General features: G+C 41.4%; 1 protein-coding gene across 2 annotated transcripts in view; it reads right to left on the reverse strand.

The window, feature by feature from the left end:
- Positions 1–26,778, reverse strand: part of GATB (glutamyl-tRNA amidotransferase subunit B) — a 70,721-nt gene that overhangs the window by 36,406 nt on the left and 7,537 nt on the right. For both annotated transcript variants that reach the window (XM_081134049.1, XM_081134050.1), the window contains exons 3-5: positions 7,993–8,106; positions 5,392–5,590; positions 4,850–4,972 (exon numbers count right to left, since the gene is read on the reverse strand). In XM_081134049.1, the coding sequence (XP_080990175.1) occupies positions 4,850–4,972; positions 5,392–5,590; positions 7,993–8,106 (436 nt within the window). The remainder of the gene's footprint in view (positions 1–4,849; positions 4,973–5,391; positions 5,591–7,992; positions 8,107–26,778) is intronic.

Below are 26,778 nucleotides of genomic sequence, written 5' to 3' on the forward strand. Positions count from 1 at the left end.
TCGCAAAGCAGACAGAGTGGTTTTTCTAAAACGTTAGACTAAGTCATTCCCTTGCTTAAAAGCCCTTCAATGGCTTCCCACTGAATTTGGAATGAAACCCAAACTTCCTGCCATTATCAGTAATCTATCCCTTGCCGGCCTTTTCAGCCTCACTTGAGGCCACATTCCCCTGCTCATTATGCTTTCCCTGCAGTGGCCCTTTGTTCCCTATGTTAACTCTCAGCATATCCTAAGATTTTTCATTCAGGGACTTTGCCTTAGCTTTCTCCTTCAGTGCTTGCACCCTCACTCTACGCCGGCTGGGCCTGGAGTCATTCTTCAGGTCTCAAATAAATGTTGCCTCCTCCGAGAGGCCTTCACCTTCCAACATTACTCTTTATCATGGCACCCTATTTATTTCCTTAATGCACTTATCACTATAATTGTTTTTGTTTTATTTGTTTTTATTTTATTTTTTTGAAATATATCTTTATTGATTTTAGAGAGAGGAAAGAAGAAGGAGAGAGAGACAGAAACATCAATGATGAGAGTCATTGATCGAGCCCGCAACCTGGGCATGTGCCCTGACCGGGAATCGAACCCCGATCGCCTGGACCCCAGGTCCACGCTCAACCGCTGAGCCACGCCTGGCCGGGCTTGTTTTATTTGTTAATGAATGTTCCTCTCTCATGAAATAAGCTTGTGAATACAGCAGGAACAATGTCCTTTTTACTCTACATTCAGAACCCTGAGCAGGGTCTGGTAATTGTTCAATAAATTAATACCTTGTTGAATAAGCCAAAACTCTGGTGTCTTCCTGAGCAATGAGTAAGTGGACTGGTTACTGTCTCACAGCAGGTTCCTGATAAATTCTAAAGTTCTGTCTAATAGTACTAAACCAAAGCTGGACTCAGCTGAAAGACCCATTTAGCTCAAAGGAAAACATCCAAAGTATGCCGAGCTCTACTCAACCAAATTTCAATACTTGAGAGGCAACTTCGCTGGAACTCAGGGAACCCTGAATTGGACCTCACTTGCTTTTAAGAACGAAAGCATCTTTTACAATTTAGAATTCTAATTTGGAAATGGAATAAAAGCATGAATTTCAGTCTCTCTCAGAGAAGACCATGCTATATAAATGTCTGAGGGGAATCATTTAGTATCCTGCAGTGTTGAAAGAGAGTTCCCTAGCCTGGATTCAAATACGGTATCAAACATTAACAAAAGACATTCTATCCAGTGAAGACAAAATACCTTTTAAACAAATTAAGTTAAATTGCCTCAAGTGCCGAAAAGCCTTAGCAGTCAGGTTCTGCAACACCCAGGGAGGGCCTTCATTCACATATCATGGGAATGTTATCAAGCTCAATTTCTATCCTCTAAAAGAAGAGATTTGTAACAGGAAAGCTAAAGAACTATACCACTGAGCACAGTGATACGGTACAGTTACATTATTTTTTTTCTAAAACACATTCGCACATCAGAAATATAACATCAGGACAGAAAGCTGTTTCTGTAAACAGCAGGGGCCTGAGGATTTAGTGAGAAGTCTGTTAAGCTATCTCATTCTGATCACTGAATACTCTCCAGAACTTAAATAACAAGGTTTGACAAAGAGAAAAAGCAGCCAAATTTTATCAAACATATTTCACAAAGCGTATTCATCTAAAATGAGTGGTGATTCTGTAAAGTAATACTACTTACTATTGTTAAAATTACCTAAGATAGTGAGCACAGGCTATTTGTTGGGACCTGTGATAAGTTTTATACACATTATCACATTCATTCCCTATAATCTAGTTTAATGACAAAGTCACTCAGACATTCTTTAGGCATTTCAAACTTAACATTCAAAATGGAATTCAGGTTTTCTCCCACAAAAGTACTCCTCTCCCAATCTTCTGTCTCAGTAAACCATCTCCCTGTCTCAGGGACACCATCTAACTCTATCTGAAGACTTGGATGACTTCTTTCCCCTTTGGTTTCTTCCTTTCCCTTTCCATACACAATTATTTGGTGACTCATTTTATAAGCGTGGAAAGTGAGACTAAGAGAAATAAAAAACCTTGCCCAGGTTCCTACAGCTAGCAGTGGTAGGACAGGATTCCAACCCAGGTCTGAGACCTTGGCGCCATCAGCACCCATGGTACCCACACTCTGCTATACTATCTTCAAAGTTATCTATGGCAGTTATGACATTATCGCGGTTGCCACTAGGAGGCAGTGTGATGTAGTGCTTAAAGAAAAGGTTCCTAGAGTCAGGCACATCTAGACTCAAATCCTAGCTCAGTCACTTGTGATCTTTGGGCAAAAAACCCCAACCTCCTTAAGCCTCAGTTTCCTCACCTGTACAACAGGCATAATAATACCTCTCTCTCAGGAATGTCATAAAGTTTAAATGAGATGATGAATTAATTTAAAAAATGCTTAGTGAACCAATGAGAACATGCTGAATGTTCAAACTGAACAATATTATTGCCACTGAAACATTTAGTATTGTCTATGTCGGTACCCATTCCACTCAACAGACCCCTTTGAGGATCTCAACAGTGGCAGTTGTCCACTGAGAAGGAACTGGCTTGGAATTTAAGAGTCATTCTCAAAGCACCCTCGGGGGTCCACAGGTGCTCCCCAGAGTGGCCCTCAGTTCCCAGGCTGCAGTCTCCAGTGTTGACACAATGGTCTCATGGTGGTGGGAGCAAAAGGGTCGGGGCTAACCCCTGGGGATGCTATGCAGACTTTCCTTCCCCACAACTACTGGAATCACTCTGCTGCTGTGCTATGGGCAACACTGTTGGATTTGTATTTAAAAGCAACAAGTATCATAGTAAATGCCATTTAATGAACCCTCTCAGCTGTCACTGAACTGACACGCTCTTGATGGTATGGTTTATCTCTTGGCAAGAACCCAGATGGGGCTACTTCTCAGCTAACAGGTGGCCTGTTCATTATTCCATAGGTTTGGTAGAAATCAGTTATTTTGAAGAAGAATGGAATAATAAAAACTCTTTTTAAAGCAATAAAGAATCAACACTTAGTGCATGAACAGATAACCATCCAACCTGCCACATTTCACTTACGTTCTGTGAAGAAAAAGCAGCATGAGCTGTACATCTAAAATAGAGAGTTTTCTTACTCTAAAACAGAGCCTCATTTCTCTAGAGCAAATCTGCAGGCAGCTAACTTTTACACCACTCACTCAGGTGGTGTTTTTCCAGTCTTTAGCTGAAAGAAGATAGCAAATCGGCAAGTTCTGTCTTCAATTCAACTTATATCAAGGCTCTGATGTAACAATTTGTTGCTTATAAGATATCCTATGTGACAAATGCAGCATTACAAATTCGGAAGTCCTTCTGTAGCATACTACTGTATTGCATGACATAAAAAGGTTGGTAAATAGCATCATAAACTGACAGGGAGACGAACCATCACCACTGGTGGTGTTACCGGCACCCACTAGGACTTGTGATGGCTAACGTTATGTATCAACTGGACTGGGCCACGGGGTATCCAGATATTTGGTTGAACATTATTCTGGGTGTGCCCGTGAGGGTGTTTCTGGATGAGATTACCATTTGAATCCACAGAATGAGTAAAGCAGACTGCCTTCCCCATGGTGGGTGGGTGTCATTCAATCCACTGAAGGCCTAAATAGAACAAAAGGCAGGGTGAGGGGAATTCAGTCTCTCCACCTGTCTTTGAGCTGGGATATTGGTCTTCTCCTGTTTTTGTACTTGAGCTAAGACTGGCACTTACACCATCGGCCCTCCTGATTCTTAGGCCTTCACACCTGAACTGGAACTACACTATCTGCTCTCCTGGAGCTTGCTCTGTTGCAAGAACTCTCCCACAGCTTCCTGACTGCAGATCTTGGAACTTTTCAGCCTCCATGATCACATGAGCCAGTTCCTTACAATAAATGTCATTAGACATAAACATACATGTGTAACATACACACATTCTACTGGTTCTGTTTCTCTGGAGAACCCTAATACACCACTGTAGTGAGCTACAGATGAACAACTGTACATGCAGAATCTGTATACTTTCTCCACTCTGTCAGGGAGTGCTCTGTGGGTGGCAGAAGTTTTTTAAAAAGCCCTTGCGAACAGAAAATAGGGAGACATATTAGCTTTCAGGTACTTCTGGGCCAGCAAAGCAGCATTAGGAAGGGGCCAAGGGAGTGAGCCATGAGGAAACTGAGCTTAACCAATACCTGTAATCTTTATGTCCATGTACAAATACTTAAAATGCACAGTTTGGCTGCAGGAGTACAAGTGGGTTTTTTTGTTTATTTTAATTTCCTACTATATTTCTACTAAATTTAAGATTTTATCTCAAAGTTAAAGTTTTGTGAAATCATAAACTTGGCTTATGGTTTATATAATTTGGCTTCAGCTGCACATGGATGAAAATTCTACAAAAGACGGAAAAGAAAGAGACCCTGAGGAAAAGCATCAACTAACAAAGAAGTGCCACCCACAAAGCTCTCACAAACTGAGAGGTGTTGCAGATAAACACAGTGTCTTCTTGCTGAGCAAGATGAACTGTTTGAACACATTATTTCATCAACTCACAACATTCTGATGCATGAAGCCAGAGAGAGTTACTTCTGTAACTCCTAATCTCACACCCTTGGGCTCAGTGCTTCTGCACCATTGTTGTTAGTGTGTTTATTTTGGTTAAGGGCTCAGAAGAGAATCCAAGGAAAATTCTAAGAAAAAACAAAACAAAACCAGCAAAAAGCTGAAAAAAGGATGTAAACCATGTCAATGTAGCTGATGCAGAGAATAAAAGTTAAGTGCAAAGAGACCCGAGAAGCAGAAAGTGAGAAGGTAAAGGAGGAGGGACACTGCCTGTGGGCTTCTACCTGCCATGTTTGCCTGGCTGGTCCCCAGGGCTTGAAGTATCAGCTGCAGCTCCCTGACCGCTGTTGCCGCCTCTTCTCCACAGGACATGTCTGGCTCCAGGACCACTTCCAGAAGGCCAACTCCTACCAAACGAGAGGCAGAGTCAGCCTGACCGAGTTCTCCAACCTCATCAGCAGATAAGTTAGGCTAAGGTCTTTGGAAAACCCCGCATTACTGAAGGACTCTCAAAGTGAATCCCAACCCCTGAACTGTTTCTCTTTCCCCTTACTTTTTGATCTTTAACTTTGGTTCATTTCTTTTAAAATCTGCTTAAGATATCAAGCTGTTGGGTCTGTGACTAAGTGGCTAAGTTTGTCTCATTTTAGGGGTGGGTTGTTAGCAGTAATCACAGTTCTCTGATCAGCCAGTACGTACCAATGCGGATACAGTATTATGATCTCCATCTGTGGGGTTCCTGGGCCTGTGTCCTCAATTGGTTTGGGGAAACTGGAAGGGAGAGGGGAGGCTGGCAGGAAAAGTAATGGAGACTCTCTAAGCCTACCCGCCCTGTTCAAGTCAATGAGCGTCTGAGACCGCAGGTCGTCGTGGAGGCTCTTGCCACTGTCTTGCTCCAGCTGGATCTGCTTGATCCTCACTATCTTGTTGATCACCTGACTCCGCTTCTTCCCCAGACAGACACTGTACGTCAAGCTGCCGTTCACAGCGATTGGGAGCCTCTGCTGGGTAATTTGATAGCCTGCCTGCACATAAACATGGGTTAGAGAGTCACTGTTCCACAAATAAAAGCTGGGTGCAGTTCACTACTCCTTTTAATGTCACAAAAGTATAGGCTAATGTAAAAATGCAACATAACAAAACAAACAAAAAAGAACAAAGGAAAAGGAGAAGAAAAACTAGTTTATGCCTTGTAGCCATAATTCAGCCTGGCCTCTTCGGCTTTTCCCATCCCCCTTTACCCTCCCTGGACATCTCCTGCCCCAAATAATGGTGCAATAAACAATGTGAATCCTATCTTCCCTACTAAAGTACCATTGGGGGGGGTGGGGAATAACAATAATCTCATTGTCAAAGGCCTCTAAGAAAAGGATGTATTGTTTCCACTTAGCTCATTAGCCTAACCCTGCATCTGATTACTGGACTCCTGACAGACCCTCCTTATTGGGAAATGCTGGCTAAGCACGTTGCTATCTACCCTCAGTACGGCTGACAGCAGTTGCTAGTACATATAAGCTTGTTTTGTTCCTGTTCTGTAAGCTAACCAATTGTGCCAGCTGCCCTCCCTGACCCAACTTTCCTTGTTCCTCTAGCCAGAAATTGCTGGGACACTCACACTCAGCTAATGGAAAGCATGAAGTACTAAAATACTGATGGATGTCACAAGGACTCCCTCACCTCCTTCTAAGTAGAGAGGAAGAATTACTTTCAAATGGACACATGCATCGACATATGTGCATCGACATATGCCAAAGAAATGGCAGGTCAATACAGAGAACTGGAGAACGGAGCGTGAGAGCTGAAGCATCTGCAGCATTTGCTGGGGTCCCTGACACTGTGTTCTCAGTACTTTACACCTCTTGATCCTCACAACAGTCCTAGCAAAGAGATACAGGGCACAGAAGGGATTAACGGCTTTGCCCAAAGTCACCGAGTTAGTAAGCGTCAATGTCAGGATTTGAACTTGGATGGTATGGCTCCAAAGTCTCTGCTCCTAGCCACCAGGCCAGCAGTTTTCAAACTTGAGCTGCTTTAGAATCACCTGGCAGGCTGGTCAAAACACAGACTAGCTCCACCTGAAAAGTTTCTGATTTTGCAGGTCTGGGGTGGTGTTTGAGAATTTATATTTCTAACAAGTTCCTAGGAGATGCTGATGCTAGTGGCCCAGGGAACCACACTTTCAGAACCACTGCTTCAGGCCAACTCATTCTCCCTGTGGAACCAGGAAGTCTCAATCTGTAAAATTTAAACTCTGAGTAGGGCTGCCCAATAAAATACAGGATGCTCAGTTAAATTCAAATTATAATAATTTGAATAAGTTGCTCATTCAGATAAATAACAAATACTTTTTTAGTGTTATGTCCCATGTAATATTTGGCAACACTAACTCTGGATTATCTGAGCTACCTAAGCCAGAAAGAATAGAAAGATACAGATAATAAAAACTTCTCATTTTAGTCCCATATTACTAAGTCTCCCACCTTAACCAAACTGGTTATCACTCTTAAAAGATGCAAAAATTTGGGTTCATGTTCTCTACCCTATGAAGCAGGAGAATTTGCTAAAAAGCTGGCAGCCAGAGGGGAACAGCAGCAGCAACTGGAAAATTTAGGTTCTAGTTGTATTTTGTATTTAATTTTCCTCCTGCTCTCACTCACTAAACAGCAGTGCACCCCCGTTTCCAGTTCAAGGAGAACATGAAGCAATATCATCACTGCTGTTTATCTAAATGTGAAGAAGGGCCGTACTTAGTATCAGAGGCTCTGATCAAATGAAACATGATTTGGGGAAATGCATTCAACCTTACAGTTTTGGTTCTGCCCAATGTTATAAAAAACTGCCTCTAGTTCACAATGGCTTCTCTGTAAGAAAAACACTTTCAAATTTTAAGGAAAAAGCACGTTAATATTGCTCAGCTGATTCCTGTTGTTAGGCTGGGCTTCTGGCTCATGGTTCTGCTTACTATCGTCCACTTACTTGCTCCTTGTGAGATGACAGAAATGTTTCCAAAGGTGACTGTCCTATTATTGGGAACTTTAACTTAAAAGAGGGAAGCTCTTGCTGTGTCTACAGAGCTACAGTACACATTTACAGTTGCATCAGCCCCTGAGTTATCTTTTGTCCTAACAGGCAATTAGAGCCAAACACCACGGCTGGCCTGAGCCTGGGAACACTGGCTTCTTCTACTCCCCGTTCAATTATGAGCGAGCCACCAGAAGCATGAGGCTAAGCAAGGAGTCGGCAATCAGGACAATTGCATCCAATCTAGTAAACATCGGGGGGCACCTGCTTCCATCAGGGCTGGGCAGAAATTCCCGCTGCGATGGACAGAGCTCTGATGGAAACATGAGAGACATAGCCCTCCTCCCTGGCTCCAAACCCCCCAGCTCTGAGAACTTACAGAGGGCGGATCACAAAGCATACTTACAGGGAGGTCTGCATAGAAGTAGTGCTTCCTGTCAAACAAGGACTTCTTGTTTATGTGGCAGTTCAGTGCCAAGCCTGTCATCACTGCTGCCTCCACGCACCTCCTGTTGAGAACCTATGGAAACACGACACACAGCTCGTCTCAGATCCAGTCTGAACAAATGCTTCTCCAATCCCTGATATCCCCCCTAAATATTCAATTTGGCCCTTCAACAGGCATTATCTCTGGTCTGTGTGGGCAGCTGCAGTTCCTAAGGTGACTCTATCTGGAACTGGGGAAACTTTATATATAAAATACATGTGGCGGTGGGTCCCACTGGGCAGGTAATGAACTGCTACCTCAGGGGTCCTTTCCCCCAGTGCCTGGCATCAAAGTCAACAGTAGGGTCCCAGAAAAGCTCAACAGAGTATTTACTACATGGAATAAATTAATCTCACCCCCTCTGCAAGCAGAACAAGGCGTCAGAATGCACGAGAGGCACTGACTCCCGGGAGGAGGTTCAGGAAGCGGCTCACCGAGACCTCGGCGAGGCTGGGAAATCTGACAGAGAGCGAGCTCCTGGCAACTGCGGGGCCACAGCCATTCTGCAAGGGCTGGGAACCTGGCACACCTGCCCCGGCTTTCAGCCCAGACCCGGCCAACTCCGTACAGGCGGGTCTGAGCGCGCCCTATGCCCTGACTCTCCCGAACTGCGGGTCCCTCCAGGGCTCCGCGAGCTCAGCTCCTTCCGGACCCCATCCTTCCCCACGGGCAGGAGTGGATGGCCACGAAATGGCTGGCAACTTCCCAGCCCAAAGGATGTGGGCAGCTTCTAAGAGCTTTGGAGGAGGGAGGGTGCGAATAAGACAGAGAGCTAGAGAGGAGGAGGAAGAGCACTGAGTTCCGGAGCCAGGTCCACATCCCACCTGTGCTATGTGGATATACAGCTGGCTGACTAGAAGCTCAGTTTCCTCATCTCTGAAACTGACATTTAACATGAGCTTGTGGAGCAGATAAAGTAACAGCCAGAACAGCTACTCTACAGTAGGAATTCAATAAATAGTTCATTTTCCCTACTGTACTTCAGGGAATTTTTGAGGACATTGTGCTTGCTGATGAAACATTTCTATTTTTATTAGAATATTTATCATGTGCTTTAGCACACTTAGTATACTATTATGTATGCAGGGCTTCCCAGTTAAGCACTCTCACATCTAGCAGTGTATTTCACCTCACAGCAACCCTGCAAAAAGGAATCTATATTACTCCGATATTTCAGAAAAAGAAAAACTAAGATCCAGAGACACTAAGAGGCTCACCCAAAATCACAGAGTTGGCAAACAGTAAAGCGAGCTCTAAAGTCCACCTGTGCCCTTGCCTAGAGGGTGACAGGATCCCTGTGTTTTGGGGACTGGCTCTCCAGGGTGGGACAATGAGTGAGGTACCCCACACAGGCCTAACTTGATGATCAAACACATATTTGAAAAACAAATCTGCACAACAAAACGTAAGAGGCATCTCTACATACTGCAATATACAACCTGCAAAAGATAATCCAAACACCCAATCTCCCTCCTGGTAACAGGATCACATGCCCCCTCCCCACCCTGCCCGCAAGCTAGGCTATAAAATGGAGCCAGCCACCTCACAGCCTCCATTTGGAGTTCTGCACTCTGGGCCGAATCATACTGCCAGCTCTGCAGTAATAATGGTTTTCACAAAGAGATGTGTGAGTGTGGGGAACAAGATGCTCTAATTATTGATGTTTTCGCTTGCTGTTTGGCATTTTACTGAACAGTGGTTACTGCAATACAAACATAGCTGGTGGACACTGCTGCCAAGTTCAGGCCTGATGATTCAGGTCAAGGCACACAAGGCTGTGGAGATGGTGTCCCTGCCTTGGGCCCCACTCTTCCTGGGCTGGGGCCCAGCATGGGCTCCCATGTAAACTGCCTGACTAGCTAGTCTGTACCAGTTCTTGTGTTACCACCCCCACTATATTTCTAACCACTGCTTTCTCTCTCATCTCTGTCCAATCTGCCCCTTTGGGGACAACGTACTTCCTTCTAGGAGAGAAGAAAGACCAGGTTTGTTTTGCTTATTTCTAGGCGTGCACTGCTAATAAACTCACTGTGCCTGGCAGGCACTATGAGGGAGGGCAGAGTAGGGGGTGATCATGGACTCTTGCTGAGCCTACGTGCAAACAAATACACAGGCACATGATAACCCATGAATTTCCAAAGAATACGAATGCAGTAAAACACACAAACATTATAGTGATATTGAATATACTTTAATCTGCTTTTTATGATTTAGAAGGCTTGAAGTACTTCAGGGTCAGAATTATAAGCATCAATCATCACCACACTACAGCTGCACAGAGGGGCTAGTAAATAGACAGTGCCAGTTAGAAGAATGCCAAGGGAAAAGAATTTATTATGATCTTAGTCAAGCTGCTCATGACAGATGGAGGTCTAGGTCAGCATGTTCTGAGGACAGGATGCAGAATTGGGAAATTCAACTTCAGCTGTCTTTATTCTACAACACTTCTTAAATGTCTAAAAAGTATTAGGCTTCAAGGATACAGAAGTAAATAGGACTGTCACTGGCTTTAATAAATCTGCAGTGGGGACAGGAACCTACCAGCATCTCCAACATCCTTCTCAAGTTCATCTTCCAAACTAGGATGATCCTGCTAAAAATGCAAATCTTACAGCATTCTGTTGCCTAAAATCACTCAACAGCCCTCAATGTCCACATGATAAAGGCAAGCTCTTACATGATCCAGCTCCTGCCTGCATCTTCAATTTCATCTCCAATCACACACATACACACGGTCCAGTTCTCCTGTACAAACCATGCTGACCCGCTGATTCTCTCTATTCTTATTCCATTCAAAATCTACCGAGATGTCACCAAATCTGTGAAACTTTCCTTACTATTCTTCCCAGGTACCACTCTGACCCACACACTTCCATTTGTGTTCGTATCACAGTGCATTGAACTTGTTTACATATATTTCCATTACACCAAGTTTCATGAGGATGGGAATTTTCTGTTCATCCTTGTATCCCTGTAGCCTAATAAAGAACTAAAACAGTGGTGCTCAAGTTATATGTATGAAACTCAAATGAGGAGGGAGGTGATGGATATTAAGCGAAGGTTTCGGAAAGGCAGCAATGCCTGAATCACCTCTATGGTATTACCTGCCACCTGCAGGCATCAAACTTGTTTCTGGAAGTGTCCTGAAGCAACAACCAATCACGTATATGATGTGATTAAAGAGGTGACTTGAAAATGTAAAAGACTATCTCATCCTGAAGAAAGATGATCCAGAATTTTCTTTGTAATTAAAATGAAGTGAGTACAAAAGATCTTGGGTTTAGCCAAAGCAGCTTTCATGAGGAAGGAAAACAATGATCCTTGGAACTCACATAGCAAGCACACCTTTCTCAACTGAGTCTTAGGAGACTTTGCTCTGGTTGCAGGAACACATATTTATCATATACTGCATTGTGTCAGCTGGTGTGCTATGCACATCACATACATTTGCCATTTAATCCTCGGAGCAATCCTAGGGCAGGCACTATTATGATCCTCATTTTATAGATAATGAAGGGAATCATAGAGATTAAGTCATTTGGTCAAGGTGACACTTTTACAATAAGAGGCAAAGCTAGGAAGTCAGGCTTCAAAACCCAGGCTCTCAACTACTACACTCCATCTTAAATCTTCAAAGAATAAAAAGTGCTAGCGATAGCTACCAAGACTACTAATACCTGGTCATAACTCCAGAGCAGCAACTCAGACAAAACCCTACTGTAGAAAATTTAAGGTAGATATTGTTTCTAACATTTTCTTCCTGCCAGTTTCTATCTCTATAGGTTTGTTTTCAGATATTGAGCTCCTAGAGGGCAAACACTGTGTTCTTTTAACTTTGTAGAACACTCAATACACAGTTTCTGGCACGTAGAGGTTTGATAACGAGTAGACCTACAGGTTCTCTCCATTAGCAGGGGATGTTTTACTGCTAGAGTTCTGAAACCCCTACACACCAGCACCCATGAAATGACTTAGCAAATAAGTCAAGAGGTGAATTCTTTTATTTAATCAGAAGATAAGGAAGGTATGATAGAGGCAAGAGATGAGATAGCAGATAAGTTTCATGACTAGCAGAGAGAGACTGAGCAGATCATGGACTGGAAAAGGATAAGAGGGTGAGGAGGGGGAATAGTGAATGGTTTTTAAAAAGAATCACTTGTTTGGCTTGTTTGTAAAACATGAGTAGTGCTGCAACCATAAGTTGTTTGGAATCTAAAATATGTCTGGAGCATAAGGCAGCAAAAACAGCCCAGAAACACACAAGAGACCTCCCAGGACACTTTGTGATCCCAATTTAAGGAACAGTCTTCTAGTTTTAAGACTTACTTAGCCTAACCAAACAAACACATCGTGATCTCTGGGTACAACTGATCATCACTTAATGACAACTTCTAACACATGCACACATACAAAAAAACAGCAAGTTCTACACATTCTACTTTCTTAGTGTATTTGATATCCCCCTCTTCCCAGATCTCCTTCACTTAATTCATGCCTCCATTCAAACATCTCCCTCTCCAACTAAGACTTGTGCAGTAACTACCTGGCTAGGTTTCTCTGCCTCCACTCTTAGCCCTCTACTCTCTCTTTCATACTCACTCAAGAGTGACCTTTCTAAAAGATAAATCCGTTCATGTAATTCCCCTGCTTAAAATCCTTCCTCAGCGCTCCTCAGCAACGAACGGATCAAGTCCAAGTGCTTGTAGGAAAAAGGAGTCTTGGTGGAGTCTTCACTGTCCATGGTGATTCAGCCCCTGACTACCTTTCTAGCACCTTCCTCCTCCATTGCCCCTAACCCAACAGACTCCCATGCAACCACACGTGACATGTTTTTGTACAAATTGCCGCTTCTGCTGGCAATGCCCTTCTTCCGCATCCACTTGATCCAGATCTTAGCACCTGGCAAGACTCCTGCCACCCCTACCCTAGTCTAGTCCTCCTCAACTCCCACGCACTCTGCCAACAGCAGTCTCCCCAGTCATTTGCTCTTATTCTTCTTTGCCCCATTATCTACATGTGATACTAAATTGATTAAACATTAACTGAGGTAATGGATAATTTAACATTCCCTTTATCAACACCCATAAACTATGATGTATAAGCAAAACTGTTATATAAAATATATGTCAGGAAAAAGAAATTACTATTAGTATGTGAAATAGGGCTCATTTAACTCGGAGACTTTACACAGGTGATAGAAGGGCTGAGATGTCAGAAGGCACAGGAAGGCCACTTAGAGTCTCAATAGTAGGAAGCCACTCCTACCACAGGGCTGAGGATGGGGAGGAGAGAAGCAGTGCTACTAAAGCAAGGTATGCGACACTCAGAGGATGCTGGACACACGATGGATCTGTCTCCTTGTAGCTGGAGCCCTGGATGAGGCCTATCCATCCACTATGAGAGATGTTGTTGGTGGAGAAGAGGGAAGGACAAAAACCCTGTAGCTGCTTTCCTCCCACCTCCAGTCTTCCATCACAGCCTGCCTTTAGCCACACCAGTTAGAAGCCAGGTGACCAGGGCACTAGGAACTGCAGCCTTTGGGTAAGCAGCCCCCTGACATCCAAAGAAGCAGGGGAATGGTGAAATGTGAATGTGAGGAAATGTGGACCATGACCACACAGCAAGTACATACATTTTTATATCCACTTGTGACTTTTTCTTTTGATAATCAATAAAATGGTACCACTCTCAAGTCTGTCCAATCAACAAAAAATTGAACATTTTGTGGACTCCTTTTTCACATACTGGGAGCCAAGAAGAAGAAATGCTACTAATTTATAAGGAGCATTTGTGATAACTCAACTTGGGTTGGACTGAACTCTAAGTCTACATTAACTATTAGGAAAGGATTGGCTAAGCAAATTAACAGAATGAAGAAGATTCTGTATTCTACTTAAGTCAATAAAATATTCCCAAGGATTTTAGCACATTTATATCAAATTCTATTAATTACAAATAAAACTCCTCACTAAAGCCAGTCTCTGGGACCTATACTGGAAATATTTTGTGATGTACTTCAAAGGAATAAAATTATGTCTTTCAAAATAGTCTGTAATTCACACCATTTCTCTCCCCTTCCTACTTCACTCCCAACTGGTGAGATCATGATGGTGATACCCAGAGTTAGTCCAATTGGTATCAGTACTTCCTTAAAAAACTGAGATAATATGACAAGACTAGTGTGCTCACTGAAAACCCAGTCAGCAATTCCTCTGGAGCATTAAAACAAAGACTATAAGGTGATGTTTTACAAAAAGCCCAAAAGGCAATTACTCTGTGAAACTAATGCTACATATGACAAATCTGATGACTGAGATACAGCATGGTAAATGCTTTAATTTATGAAGAGAAGGTAATTAAGATTTACTAAGTAAAAATAAGTCAGTAAAACGGGCCTTTATCTTACTACTAACTATAAATTTGTCTCAAAGCATGAACTCCCTCTGATTCATATTCAAAGCAAAAGTTGCCACACAGATAAATTCTCATTATGGGAGAGAAAGTGTTCCCCCATTTCCTCACCCCCCACATCCCTTCTCACCATGGAGCTCTTTATTCATCAGCCAAAATAAATACAAACACTCTTGAGCTATGATAATTAAGCTTGTTAAAACTGGTCAGTTAGAAAATTTTTCTAAAGTGGAATTTTACCATAAAAAGTTACTAGTTTTATGCAGATATTAAATATTTAGATATGCTCATATAAATATGTATGTCCTACATATTTAGGACATACATAGGGTGTTGCCTAGGGAAAAGGAGAAAAGGAAAGCTAGATTTTCTCTCGTTTAAATCCCTCTTTCACAACGGAGAAAAACAAACATCCATTTCACAAGAAACAATTCGTGATCAAAAGAAGAGTGTCATCTGGCAGTTCCAGCCGTCTTTGAGCTCCAGCGCTCCTCTCTAGTCCCATTCCTCTTACACCAATTCTACTCTCCAGGCTGGTCAGGATCAAGGGCAAGGATATTTTCTTGGCCGAAAGTGTCAGAGGCCTGTTTTTCTCATTTGGGATTCCATTACCCTCCTGCCTCTGTCTACCTGGTGGGGAGGGCATTCTAGACCAGCTTTGTCAGCACTGAAGCAATCTTTCTTGCTTTTCCATGGACCACTGGAATACTAAGATCTGACATTCACCTCTGGGCTTGTAGGAAAAAGGAAAAACCCTTGACCCTGGCAGCACTAGGCCTGCCTCTGTCCTAGGTAAAAAGAGTTCTCACACGACACAGCCTGATTTGCCTGGAATTCCCTTTGGGGTTGGAAGTCAATGGCCCAACTACTATAGTGTTCATTTGTGGAGCCTCAATTTGTGGAGTTAGACAGGAAGGTCTGAGAGTTGCTGGCAGCCAGTAAAAAAAAAATTGAGTGTGCAGGTTAACTCATCTCTATTCGTTTTACTCACAACAGTCCCAGCAGTTACTAATTTGGCATTACTCATTGGCAATTAACCTGATCTCCAAGAAGACCTCTACTAACTGACAAACTGGAGCAAAACTGAGTCAGAAAGATCTGAGTCAAAATATCATAAGTAGTAGATCTGAGTGGACCACTTATTAACTGTGTGACCTTGCATAAATTACCTAACCTTTCTCTGCCTCAGTTTCTTTATCTGTTAGGTAAAAAATAGTTATTTTTCAGGGTTGTTCTGTGAATTAAATAAAATTACTCAACAGATGGTAGACCTTTATAGTAAGTACTAGTTTCAGAATGGAAGTGTTAGTAAATGCAAGATGCCCATCTCAATCGACTCTTTCATAAGCAAGCTTTTCTAGGAGGCAAGGGAATCTAATATGAAAGGCCTAAACCGCTCCACAGATCCATTAGGCTGGATTTACAATCCAAAGTAAGGCACAACAGATGCTGAAATTACGCATTATGTCAACATAATATTTCTCCATTAAATGATAACCAACATCTTCCGTGATAATTAGTGTCTTATCTCCAGTGGAATAGAGATCATATTTCTTAATGTCTCAGGAAGCTTATATTACCTCATTTTCTGTTTTATAGTGAAGCAAAATTTTCCTGTATAACATTGTATGCTTGCTTATGGCTGACAAAAGCTCCCATTCTCAAGTGAAAGAAACTACCTTCTAACAAGTTGACAGTTATAAACTAGTTAATTGAGCCAATTTTCACCCCCATCGCACTGTTAGCTCCACACATCTGACTTCCTGCCTTCTAAGACAGCAGTTACTTTTGAAATTAAAAGAGTCTGTGCAGAAGAGATGTATGAAGGTATTAAGTAGACATGGGAATCAAAGTTTTAGAAAAACCATTGCTCTTTTGAATACTTTTTGAATAAAACTTTAGGATGGGGCCAGGGTCTTTAACAAGCAAAATCCCCCCACCTTTAACTCTGAACATTTGTCTTTCTCTTATTTATAGCTTTTAAGAAAAGTATATTAATATTAAAAGGCTAAGGAATTCTGAGAAATCCTAGCCAGGTACTTACTATTGGTATGGATAGCAAATTTGGTGGAGCAAGGCCTGTGAATGTCAAAAGCAAATTCCTAGAGACACATGCCATTCTGTCAAAAGTGCTCCTACTATGTTCATCAGTCCCAGGAGATGCCTTTGAACAAGTCTATCAGGACGCAGATATTTAGGAAGAAGAACCTATCTTGAATTTTACGCATCTAATAGGAATACATCTCATAAGAAGCTTCACTGCAAGCCACAAAATCATGGAGGGTAAAAGGGAAAGGGAAAAAGTCAAGCCAAATTATCATAGGGCAAAGGCCCCTCTTTCCTTATTAAGTTTCTTTCAAGAGCAGGTAAGATTTAAAAACTGGCCTGGACTTTTAAAAAATGTCATTGTCATGAAAGAAAAGGAGGGAGGGAAAGAGAGACAGGGAGAGAAAGAAAGGGAAAGGAAAGGAAAGGAAAAAAAAGAAGAAAAAGTGAGACTAGAGTCATGACAATAAACATAGTGTATGATCTTAGCCTGGATCCTGAATTGGGGAGAATAAAGGCTAATGCTGACATAACTGTGCAAACTTGAATGTGAATTGGGTCCTACATAACTACTGTATTCATGTTAGGTTTCTTGAGTGTGATAATTACACAGTGGTCATATAAGAGAATTTTTTGTTCTTAGTAGATAGATGCTAAAATATTTAGGGATGAAGTGCCGTGACTGTGCAACTTACTCTCAAATGGCTCATCCAAAGGGAAAAAATATTCTAGGCGCAGGATGGATGTTCACTGTACTGTTCTTTCAACTTCGCTGTAAGTCTGAATTTTTTAAAAAAATAAAAAGTATGGGGGAGGGAGAAAGGAGTAATTCTTCATCTGAAAGGATGGTGAGACGTTACAAGCCTTAAGTAGGTAAGAGCCCAGAGGAGGCTGGAGTTTAATTTAAACTGATGTGGCGTGTAAACCACACATGTGGATGAGGAGCTTTCATTCACTGTTGCTGAAAATCAGTTATAGAAAAGAAAACAGTGTATATACTAATCCATCTCAAACTTTCCTATGCCATCATTAAGTGATGAGACATTTTGAGGCCCTTGTGTAGATGCTGAACTATGGTGCAACCCTCTTATGTGAAAAATCCATCAGGGAATTCTGTATTATCATGTATATCCTGCATATAGACAACATATATATACACTCAAGAACATGAAAGGGAGATTTGTTTTTTTACCTGGTAGAAAAAGAATTTACCCCAATTCTATCTTTTCAACTTGAAAATACTTTAATCTTTCCCCAAAGTTGTTTATTTATCTTGTTTCCTGTTAATGCTTCCATTTTGTTGCTTCACTCTGTAAATGTACATGTACTTTCTCAGTGTGTGCTTCTCTGAAAGACTTCTATGACTGAGAGCTTCATATTATTGTTACTCATGTTCTTGTGATATGTGCCACTTTAAGTTATTTCAGATGAATGTTACATAAGTTACACTCCCTGCCCAACCCTATTGGCCACTATGAAATGGAAATATCTTTATCTTTTAATGATGCAAAGTGAAGAATATGTATCATAATAATAGTAAACTATTAAGTGCCACTTGGGAGTTAATGAAGTGCTTTCATATACATTTAGCTTCTTTGCATAGATGCAGCAATGGAAGGGAACAAGAAGATAGATAAGAGAGCTTGCTGGTGGTGATAAGGAAACAAAGGTTATGAGTGACTACGGGCATCTTGAACGTTTACAACCTATAAAGGAAAAATTCCCTATTGTGTTTTGTTGGAAATGAACAATTAGCACATATTGCAGAAGGGAATGCAGTCTGGTGCTTTAAGCCAACAATGGGAACCAGGCAATTCTCATTTCTTTTTTTTTAACTGGGCCTTGACCTCCCTGTGTTCTTGGGCAAATCAATAAGGCCTTCAGTTTCTTCTCCTATCAATTGGGGTTGGAGCCCCTGACCTTGCTCACTGGAGTGGCCTATGAGTTGGCAAACATCACCAAAAATTCAAGACACTATTGATAATCACTATTACTGCCTGTCTGCATCTCCTAAGAAAGCTGCAGAGCATGACAAAGACCATTGATTGATTGTGCTTCTTGCTTTTATACTTGTGAGAGGACATTCATGCATCAAAATTTGGAATACAATACTTTAAAGGCTCCTGGGAACACTATGTCTTTTGATTCCCACTTATGTTCCCTGCCCCAACTCCAGGCCTTATAATAAGGATGCAGCCAGTGGAGGAAGGCTGGGAAACATTCAGGCTCACCAGCAGGAACCCTCTGCTGCGAGTAACAGAATGCTCTTCAGAGGGGCCCCACCTGGCTACACTAACTATGCCAACATCACCAAGCCTACGCTTGTCATTTCTGGGATGCCAATGGCAAAATGACTTCCTTATTTTGCCAAGATTTTAAAAAGAGCTAAGGAAAAAAATTCTCCAAGAAGCTGCAGTGGAGAGGATAGTCAACTCCTGCCCCATACTAAATGTGAAGCTGAAAATACATATAAAAATGACCAAGTAAGAAAATACATACTTGTGGTGTAGAGAAAGAATCCCACAGAACCCACTCAAAAGAGTACCTCACCTCTACTTGCAGACACAATGCAGATATAATAAAACTGGTTCATGTATTTGAGGACACAACTGGCCATCCTCCGTCTTCCTGCCTCCATGTTTCCATGTGGCTGGATTTTGCTCTTGGCTCCATATTGTTTTGTCCTCCAAAGAGGAGTGACTTTTCTGACTAGTGACTTTGGGAAACTGAGCACATGTGGATCAGTCTCTTCTGGCTGAGCATTTTTAGTACAGCCTCTAGTACAAATCATCAGAACAAAGCCTGCATGAGCACCTTCTCATGAGCATGCCCACAGAGATGGTATATTCTTGTCTACTGCCATATAAGCTTTCTCCAAGTGGAAGGCCTACAGTTTTAAGCAGCTGAGTTCAACTCAGGTAGAAAGTACTAGAAGCCATTTGCTATATATTTCAAGTTGCATTTTTTAATCAAGCTATTATCGGTAATAAAGCTGATAGTTTCATATCCATCTGTCTGATCTCTCAATTGGTTCCGACTCAAGAGGGGAAGGGACTATTATTTTTATTAACTCCCTAAAACTGCACAGTATCTTCCTGGAAACTCTTTTCAGCACTCATAAAACAAATCTAGAAACCCCATGGCATCACCAATGACTCTGCAAAGCAGAAGCAGCCCAGGAGGGCCAGCTGCCATGGCCGGGCATGCATTTCCTGTGAGGGAAGAGCTTTTATAGGTATGCTGCAGTTCTTTAAGTTCTGAAACTGTCCATGGAAGAAAAATGAATGGTGCCCAGCTGCATGATTTGAGGCTGCATTTTTATTATAGGCTTCTGGTATAAATCACTGGAACAAAGCCTCTATGAGCTGCCTGAATGTCAGAGACAAACACAGTGTCACAGAACACGGGTTAGGTAATTTTTTTAACTACTACATATTTATATCAACAAAAGACCGCTGAGTTTTCATCCTCCTAGGCATCTTTGGCAATGGGTTTGTATTTTATTTTTGACACATTCCCACCTCATTTTCTAGCATTACTGACTTTTGGGAGCAGTAATGTACCGCACCTACTTTAAAGAGTTGAGAATTCTAAGTATAGCACTATCTCCTCTAACAATGGCTCCTTGTTGTGCTCAATCTCATCCAAGCACCTAGTTTGAGCGGAAAAGAAACCTGCATGAGGAGACATGGAAATGTGAGAAAAGCCCTTTCCAAACATAACACTGAAGGTTTCTTGCTCAGAAATAAATCTCTAGGGAGAGGAAATGCTGCCTTGAGACATTCCCTCAGCAGGAAGGAGCACAGGGCCAGGCGAGAGAGATGCTCTGCAGACCCAGGGGAGTCACCTCACCGGGGAAGAAGGCAGATGAGGTCGCTCAGTTCCCCACAGATTCCTCCCACCACAGCTGGGTGGCTCCTCTCAGTTCTACACTACTGCTTTTCCTTGACAAGAATGAGATGGCATCATCATTTCCACACAAAGGTGAAGGGAATGATTCATTAAGGATGAAATTTTGGGGGAAAATGATAACCTTCAAAGGCCACAGGTGAGAGTATGCAACCCTGCACAACTCAGGGGAATTTGGAAAGAGCTCAATCACAAGAGGATAAGATGTATATAGCTCTCAGCCTCAACTAGTGTGCAGAACTGCAATACACACAAAACAATGCAGAACTGCAATCAGAAGGGAGGGATACCCTGGCAGCAGAGGAACGGAAGTCAGAGAGGTGTAAAGATGCCTCTCATGGCCCATTCTGGGTCTCTGAGTCACCCCCATTCACAGCTTTGGCCACCGCTACATAGTCACATTCTCTGTTACCCTCTGTAAGGTTTCAATCTTAGTAAAATCTCAGCCCAGGCTTTAAATGAAAACAAAACAAAAAAGTCTGCTCTAAGAACTGGCTTGCATAAGTTTGCTCTCTGGAAGGCTTGGGGTTCAAATTTACTCACTCTGTGGTCCAGGAACCCCAAAGCTAAGAGACAAACATAAAAAATGGCCCTGGCTTTGACATAGGGCATCTGGCAAAAGCCAATGCAAAAGCCCTATGGAGAGACTTGCTTTCAACCCAGCCACAAGATTCCCACCAATAAATCCCTATCAAACATGACTTCACAATCCAAAATTACAAAATCCACAAAAAGATCATGTGCCGTTAGCCAGAATCAGCAGACACACAGAAAGGCAGAACAGATAACCCAAGAACTTCAGGTAACAGAATTACTAAACACAGACTATTAAATAAGTCCATTTAAAATTATTAAGGAAATAAATAACTAAATACATGAAAAGGGAATAAGATATTTTCAAAGAGACAGGAGAGATTTAAAAGAGAAAAATAGGACTTCTATAAATGAAAGGTACTCTCAGTGAAATAAAAAACTCAGTGAGTATAGAGCAGCGTAGACTTAACAAAGAGAGAATTAGTGAACTGGAAGATAGTACAGAGAAAACTTCTCAGAATGAAGCATAGAGAAAAAACCCCTGAAAGAATTTTCTATTATGACCACTATTTGCACAGCAATAAGTATAGCTGAGAGCTGCTCTCTTGATGGTGGGTCTGGGGAAATTCAGTGCCTGGCGCACTGAATTGGTGGCTAATTAGGTTAGATCTCCTTTTGTCCATTTCTTTTTCTGAATCAGCACTTTTCCCTCTGCCCAGGTTTAGATCTCTCACCTAGAAGATACTGTAATAAACAGCAAATACAATCAGTGTCAATACTAAATAGTCAATGTCTCTCTGTGTGTATAAGCATGTATATCTATAAACATACTGGGGGTAGGCAAAAGTAGGATTACAGTTGTGAGTATGCAAAACACAGAGTTCATTCCTGTATTATTATTTATTACTGTATTATTTATTTGTATTATAATTAATACCTACTTTTGTCAACCCCTACATTTAATAGTTAATGTTTTGAGATATATACAGACACATACGAATACTTTCAAAATAATAGCACCTACATATACCAGATTTCCAGAAACTCCAACTATGGTAGAATACACAATGGAAGCTGAGCATTAAACTGGGAGTGAGGGCCCAGCCGGGTGTGGCTCAGCAGTTGAGCGTCAACCTAGGATCCAGGCGATCGGGGTTCGATTCCCGGTCAGGGCACATGCCCAGGTTGCGGGCTCGATCAATGACTCTCTCATCATTGGTGTTTCTGTCTCTGTCTCTCCCTTTCCTTACCTCTCTCTGAAATCAATAAAGATATGTAAAAAAAAAATTAAAAAAAAAACTGGGAGTGAGAAATCCAAACTCTAATCTGACTGAGACATTAAGTAATTGTGTGACCCTGAGCAAATACAACAGCTGTCCTCTCATCTGTAATTTAAAAGTACTAAATTAAATGATTCCCAGGATCTCTTCCTACTGTACTCAGATATGTTTTCTAACTTCAAGAAGCTAACCAGCTTTCATGCCATCCATGTAGTTTATTTTGTAGGACAGGTCTCTACTCAGAGCCTTGTTCTTATTTACATTAACGAATGTGATAATCTGGCTTTCTGGGCTACAGCAAATCAGAAATAATAACTGAGCAGTGAAAAATGAGCAAGGGACTCCTAGAGTCAAATACGCTATGAGCAGCTTTAAAAAGGTGAGGGGTAGATGATGAAACCTTAAAAGAATGACTATCGTTAGTCATTTATGGTAGGATCAGATAGCTTTCCACACCTCAACCACCCTTGAAAGCACCGTTATATTACAACACTAAGCCTTAACTGATGTTGCTGAAAACCTTGAGTAATAAAGAAAAGGTTAGCTTATGGTCAACATACCCTATTTAAAAGCAGGCAAGTATAAAATGCATTTTAGAAAGATTCCTGTCAAGAGGCTATAAAAATATTAAAAGTGTTGTTTTAAGACACCTGGAAAATTCTTTCAGATGGACTCTCCATGCATGTATATGTAAGCTTGTACAATTATATAGAGAAATATTTATTAAGGGTGTTATGTACACGTTTTACGCAAGGTACTGTCAAGTAGCCCAAGAAAGATACATGAATTGCTTTTTAGAACCTTATAATTAAATGCAGAAATTGCTATAAACAACATACATGAGAAGATGGTCATCAACTGTATGAAACAGATATATACTGATACAAAGTAGAAGCATTATAATTAATACAATGAGATTTCATGTGGAGAATATTGCATGTAAGACTGGGAGGGAGGTGGGGGAAGTGAGGATCGTTGTGAAGAGGGAAGCCTTCAAGGACTCACTGAAGGCTGGAAAAAGTCACCGTGGCAGGGAAGGAGTCAAATGCTTCCCACATGGGGGGAGGTGAAGTCATGCTGCTTGTTGAATGTGAAAGCCCATCATAGTCATGAGTCATCTGAGCTCATGGGAAACATCCAGTTAATGACATCATAAGGCCAGTTTGGATCAACAGAGAGTTTAAGAGCTGAAAGGGAACCTTCCCATATTTGTGTGTATGAGCTCACAGACACACCTCTTTAGAAAAGGCAAGGGTCATGGGGCAAAACCTGTCACCCCTGGACCATCCCACTCTACAAATGAATCAAGGAGAAAAGTATAAAAGTGCCTCTGAGAGTAACTGGCAAGAGTGAAGTCTGAGAACACAACATAATTATAAGTTCTACAGATTACATTAAAGCAAATCATTGGAATGGAAAAAAATTTTAATAGAATACTGTCACATTTTGTCTTCTTAAATAATGAAACATCATTTAAGTGTAAATAGACAAAGAAGTAAATACAGATCTGATTATAATATATGCATTTAAACACTTTTCCCTATTGCTGTTTTCTTAAATTTTTATTTTGCTTAGAAGCTCTGAGTTAAAGCAACTTATACAATAATGTTTAGAATTAGGGTCCGGAAAGCATTTCAGCCTGATGTTCTCTAGAATCAGTCAAGTATTTCTAAATCTGTTAGGTCCTTGAAAACAAGTTATTACCAATATCTGCTCTGTTCAGAGAGCTAGAATATCGCAGATTTACCTAGCTTTAAATAAATCTGTCAAAAGAAATTTTAAAAAGAAATTAACCTCAAAGTACTTTACAAAAGCATTTGCATTATCATTTCTTTATGGGACAAGATTCCTTGTGGTGCAACCTGCAGATGTGTTCAAGAACGAATCTCCAGCATGAAGCACGCTGTCTGCAGTTTGTTAGTTCCCAGAGGGCAGGTATCACATCAGATTTATTCCCATCACATTTTCCCCTCTTTATTCCCCTTCTTCTCAACAATAGTGTTATATACTCTTGTGAATAAAAGAAAGTTTTATACAATGAGGTAAACACTGTTTCAGTTTTCATTCCACAGCTGCCAGAGCCAATTCCAAACACCTCTGATATAGAAAGCTCCAAATGCTTTTTAAGACAGGCCAATCCTGAGACAAGAGAAGAATATTCTTGCATACATGTATTGAGAACAGCTTTTAGGGCCCTTTCCTCAGTTCTGGATATAAGCAGCATTCATAACTAGCAGGGGGTTCTGTGTTACGTACAGATAAGAGCTTCCAGAAAAGCAAAACAAGAGCAGTCACTGGTTTCTAATTAATCTCATTGTGGCACAGCCTGAGATTACCAGAAGTTACCTACTGGCCACAGCTAAGCCACTTATCAGGTGAGCATCGGCAGAAGCAACAATGTTCTCTTCCCTTTCTCCTGCATAGGGATTGGCACCCAAAGAGGGCAAGTGTTTCAAATAAGGAAGAGTGTGAGTGTGTGTGTGTGTATGTGTGTGTGAGCAAGCAGATTTGCACATGCATAAATAAATAAAAAAAACTGGATACCTTGCTAAAATTGCACCATTACTGGAAACATTGGTGAATTATGAAACAAACAGACTTGTAAACCCCATGACATTTTATCAGATACATTCGTTCCTATTTCATATCCATATACCAAGTAGTGCAAGTAGAGAAATTAAAATGACATGACAAATAGGAAATAACTAACTCTAAGCAAAAAGCCTAGGATCCTGTCTATAGTTCTGTAGACAACTAATTATTTAATATATTAAAGAAAATTGTGTATCAGAGTAAGAGTTTTGTGTTTTTGTTTTTTAACTAGGGCAAAATAACGAGTGAGGCTGAATCCCTGCCATAAAAACAAAGAATACTGTCCTTAGTTTAGCTATAATCCTGCCTATAAGCAAACAAATGGGCTGAATGACCTTTTCAGTCTGAAGATTTATGATGGGATTCCATATAATTCTAAAACTAAAGGTAAAATAAGATAAAATGCCTGTGGTCCTAAGAAACATTCAGAAATGTCACAAATCAGAATGCAGGGGTGAAGATGGGGGATAAAAATGAGTATTATATCTATAAACACAGACATTTATATATGCATATAAATTTATAAATAAACACACATAGCCACGCTCAAAAGCAAGAAAGGAAACCTCTGAGGCTCACAGCAGTCGTGGGGTTTAGAGCCATCTATCATCCAGGAGGAACTGCAAGAGGCAGGACCTGCAAAGGGTTTAAGAGTGTGAACTTGGAAGCCAGACCACAGACACACCTCAGAGATACTGTAGGTTTGGTTCCACACCACCCCAACAAAGTGAATAATCATCTTTTTGCTGGTGGAGGATCTTGCCTTCAATTTGTAAAAAACAAAAACAAAAAATCCTACATCTGTGAGGCTTAATAAAGTGAAGCACAATAAAACAAGATATGCCCACTGGATTATGGTCCGGCTTCTCCACTTTCTAATTGGGGTAATGATAGGAACTGCACCTCAGAGTTGTTACCTGGTTAAATAAGTTAACATATAAAGAAAGCACCTGAACAGGCACATAACAAGCTCTCAGTAAATATTAGTTGACTTTGCTGCTATCGTTGTTAACCAGGTTGGAGAGTCAGGAGATGTTGGCAATTTAAAGCACCTTAGGAAAAGTAGTCAAGGCTGTGAGCCCACTAGGGTAGGCAGGTGGTAGCCACAAACTCCCGGTACAGTCAGAAAATCTGCCACCAGCTGGAGGAGCTGACATGGAGGAGGCCAGGCACCTCAAGCCATGGGTGAAGAGACTTGAGAAATCAGAGCCCCTAACCCTGGACCTGCCTTGGGTGTGGGGATTGGATGTTGGCACTATCCAAGGTCTGTAACAGTCGGGGATGAAGAAATTAACATAGAACCTGTTTGTTCAATAAATCCCAGTGGGCCCTGACAGAGGCCACTAGGAATTAATCCCAGAGATACCTCCAAAGTCCAGAAAAGATTCTTCAAGTGGGAAAATCACACTGAGCTGAATAAATAAAAACAAATCTACACCTGGATGTATCCTGGGTAAAATTATCAGAGAAAAAACAGATTACCTACAAAGGATGCAGACTTCTCATCAAGCAGTAATAGATGCCTGAGGACAATGGAATCATGTCTTCAAAGTGCTGAGGGGAAATAACTGTCAACTTAGAATTCTGTACTATCACTCAAGAGCCCAGGAGAAACAAAAACGACTGGAGGCACAGAAAAACTAAGCAAGGGCATTACCCACACACCCAGAAGCAAGAGATACTAACAGGCAGAAAAGAGCGCCAAAAAGGAGGGTGAGATGTAAGAAACTGTTTGCAAGAAAAGGGAGAATCAGATGGGAGCTCAATCCTCCACTGCCTTTACTAGTGGGCGCAGAGGCACATCTTCCCTGAGGTCACAGTGGGAGACCTGTCTGTGCTCTGGGGACACCCCCTGCTTTCTCAGAAAACTGATTCTATTAATAATTTCCTCTCCCCTATATGTTACTCCTTTAAAGCTAACATTTAATTGTTG

This window comes from Miniopterus schreibersii (genome assembly GCF_964146895.1).
Source record: "Miniopterus schreibersii genome assembly, chromosome: 4".
Classification (NCBI taxonomy): Eukaryota; Metazoa; Chordata; class Mammalia; order Chiroptera; family Miniopteridae; genus Miniopterus; species Miniopterus schreibersii.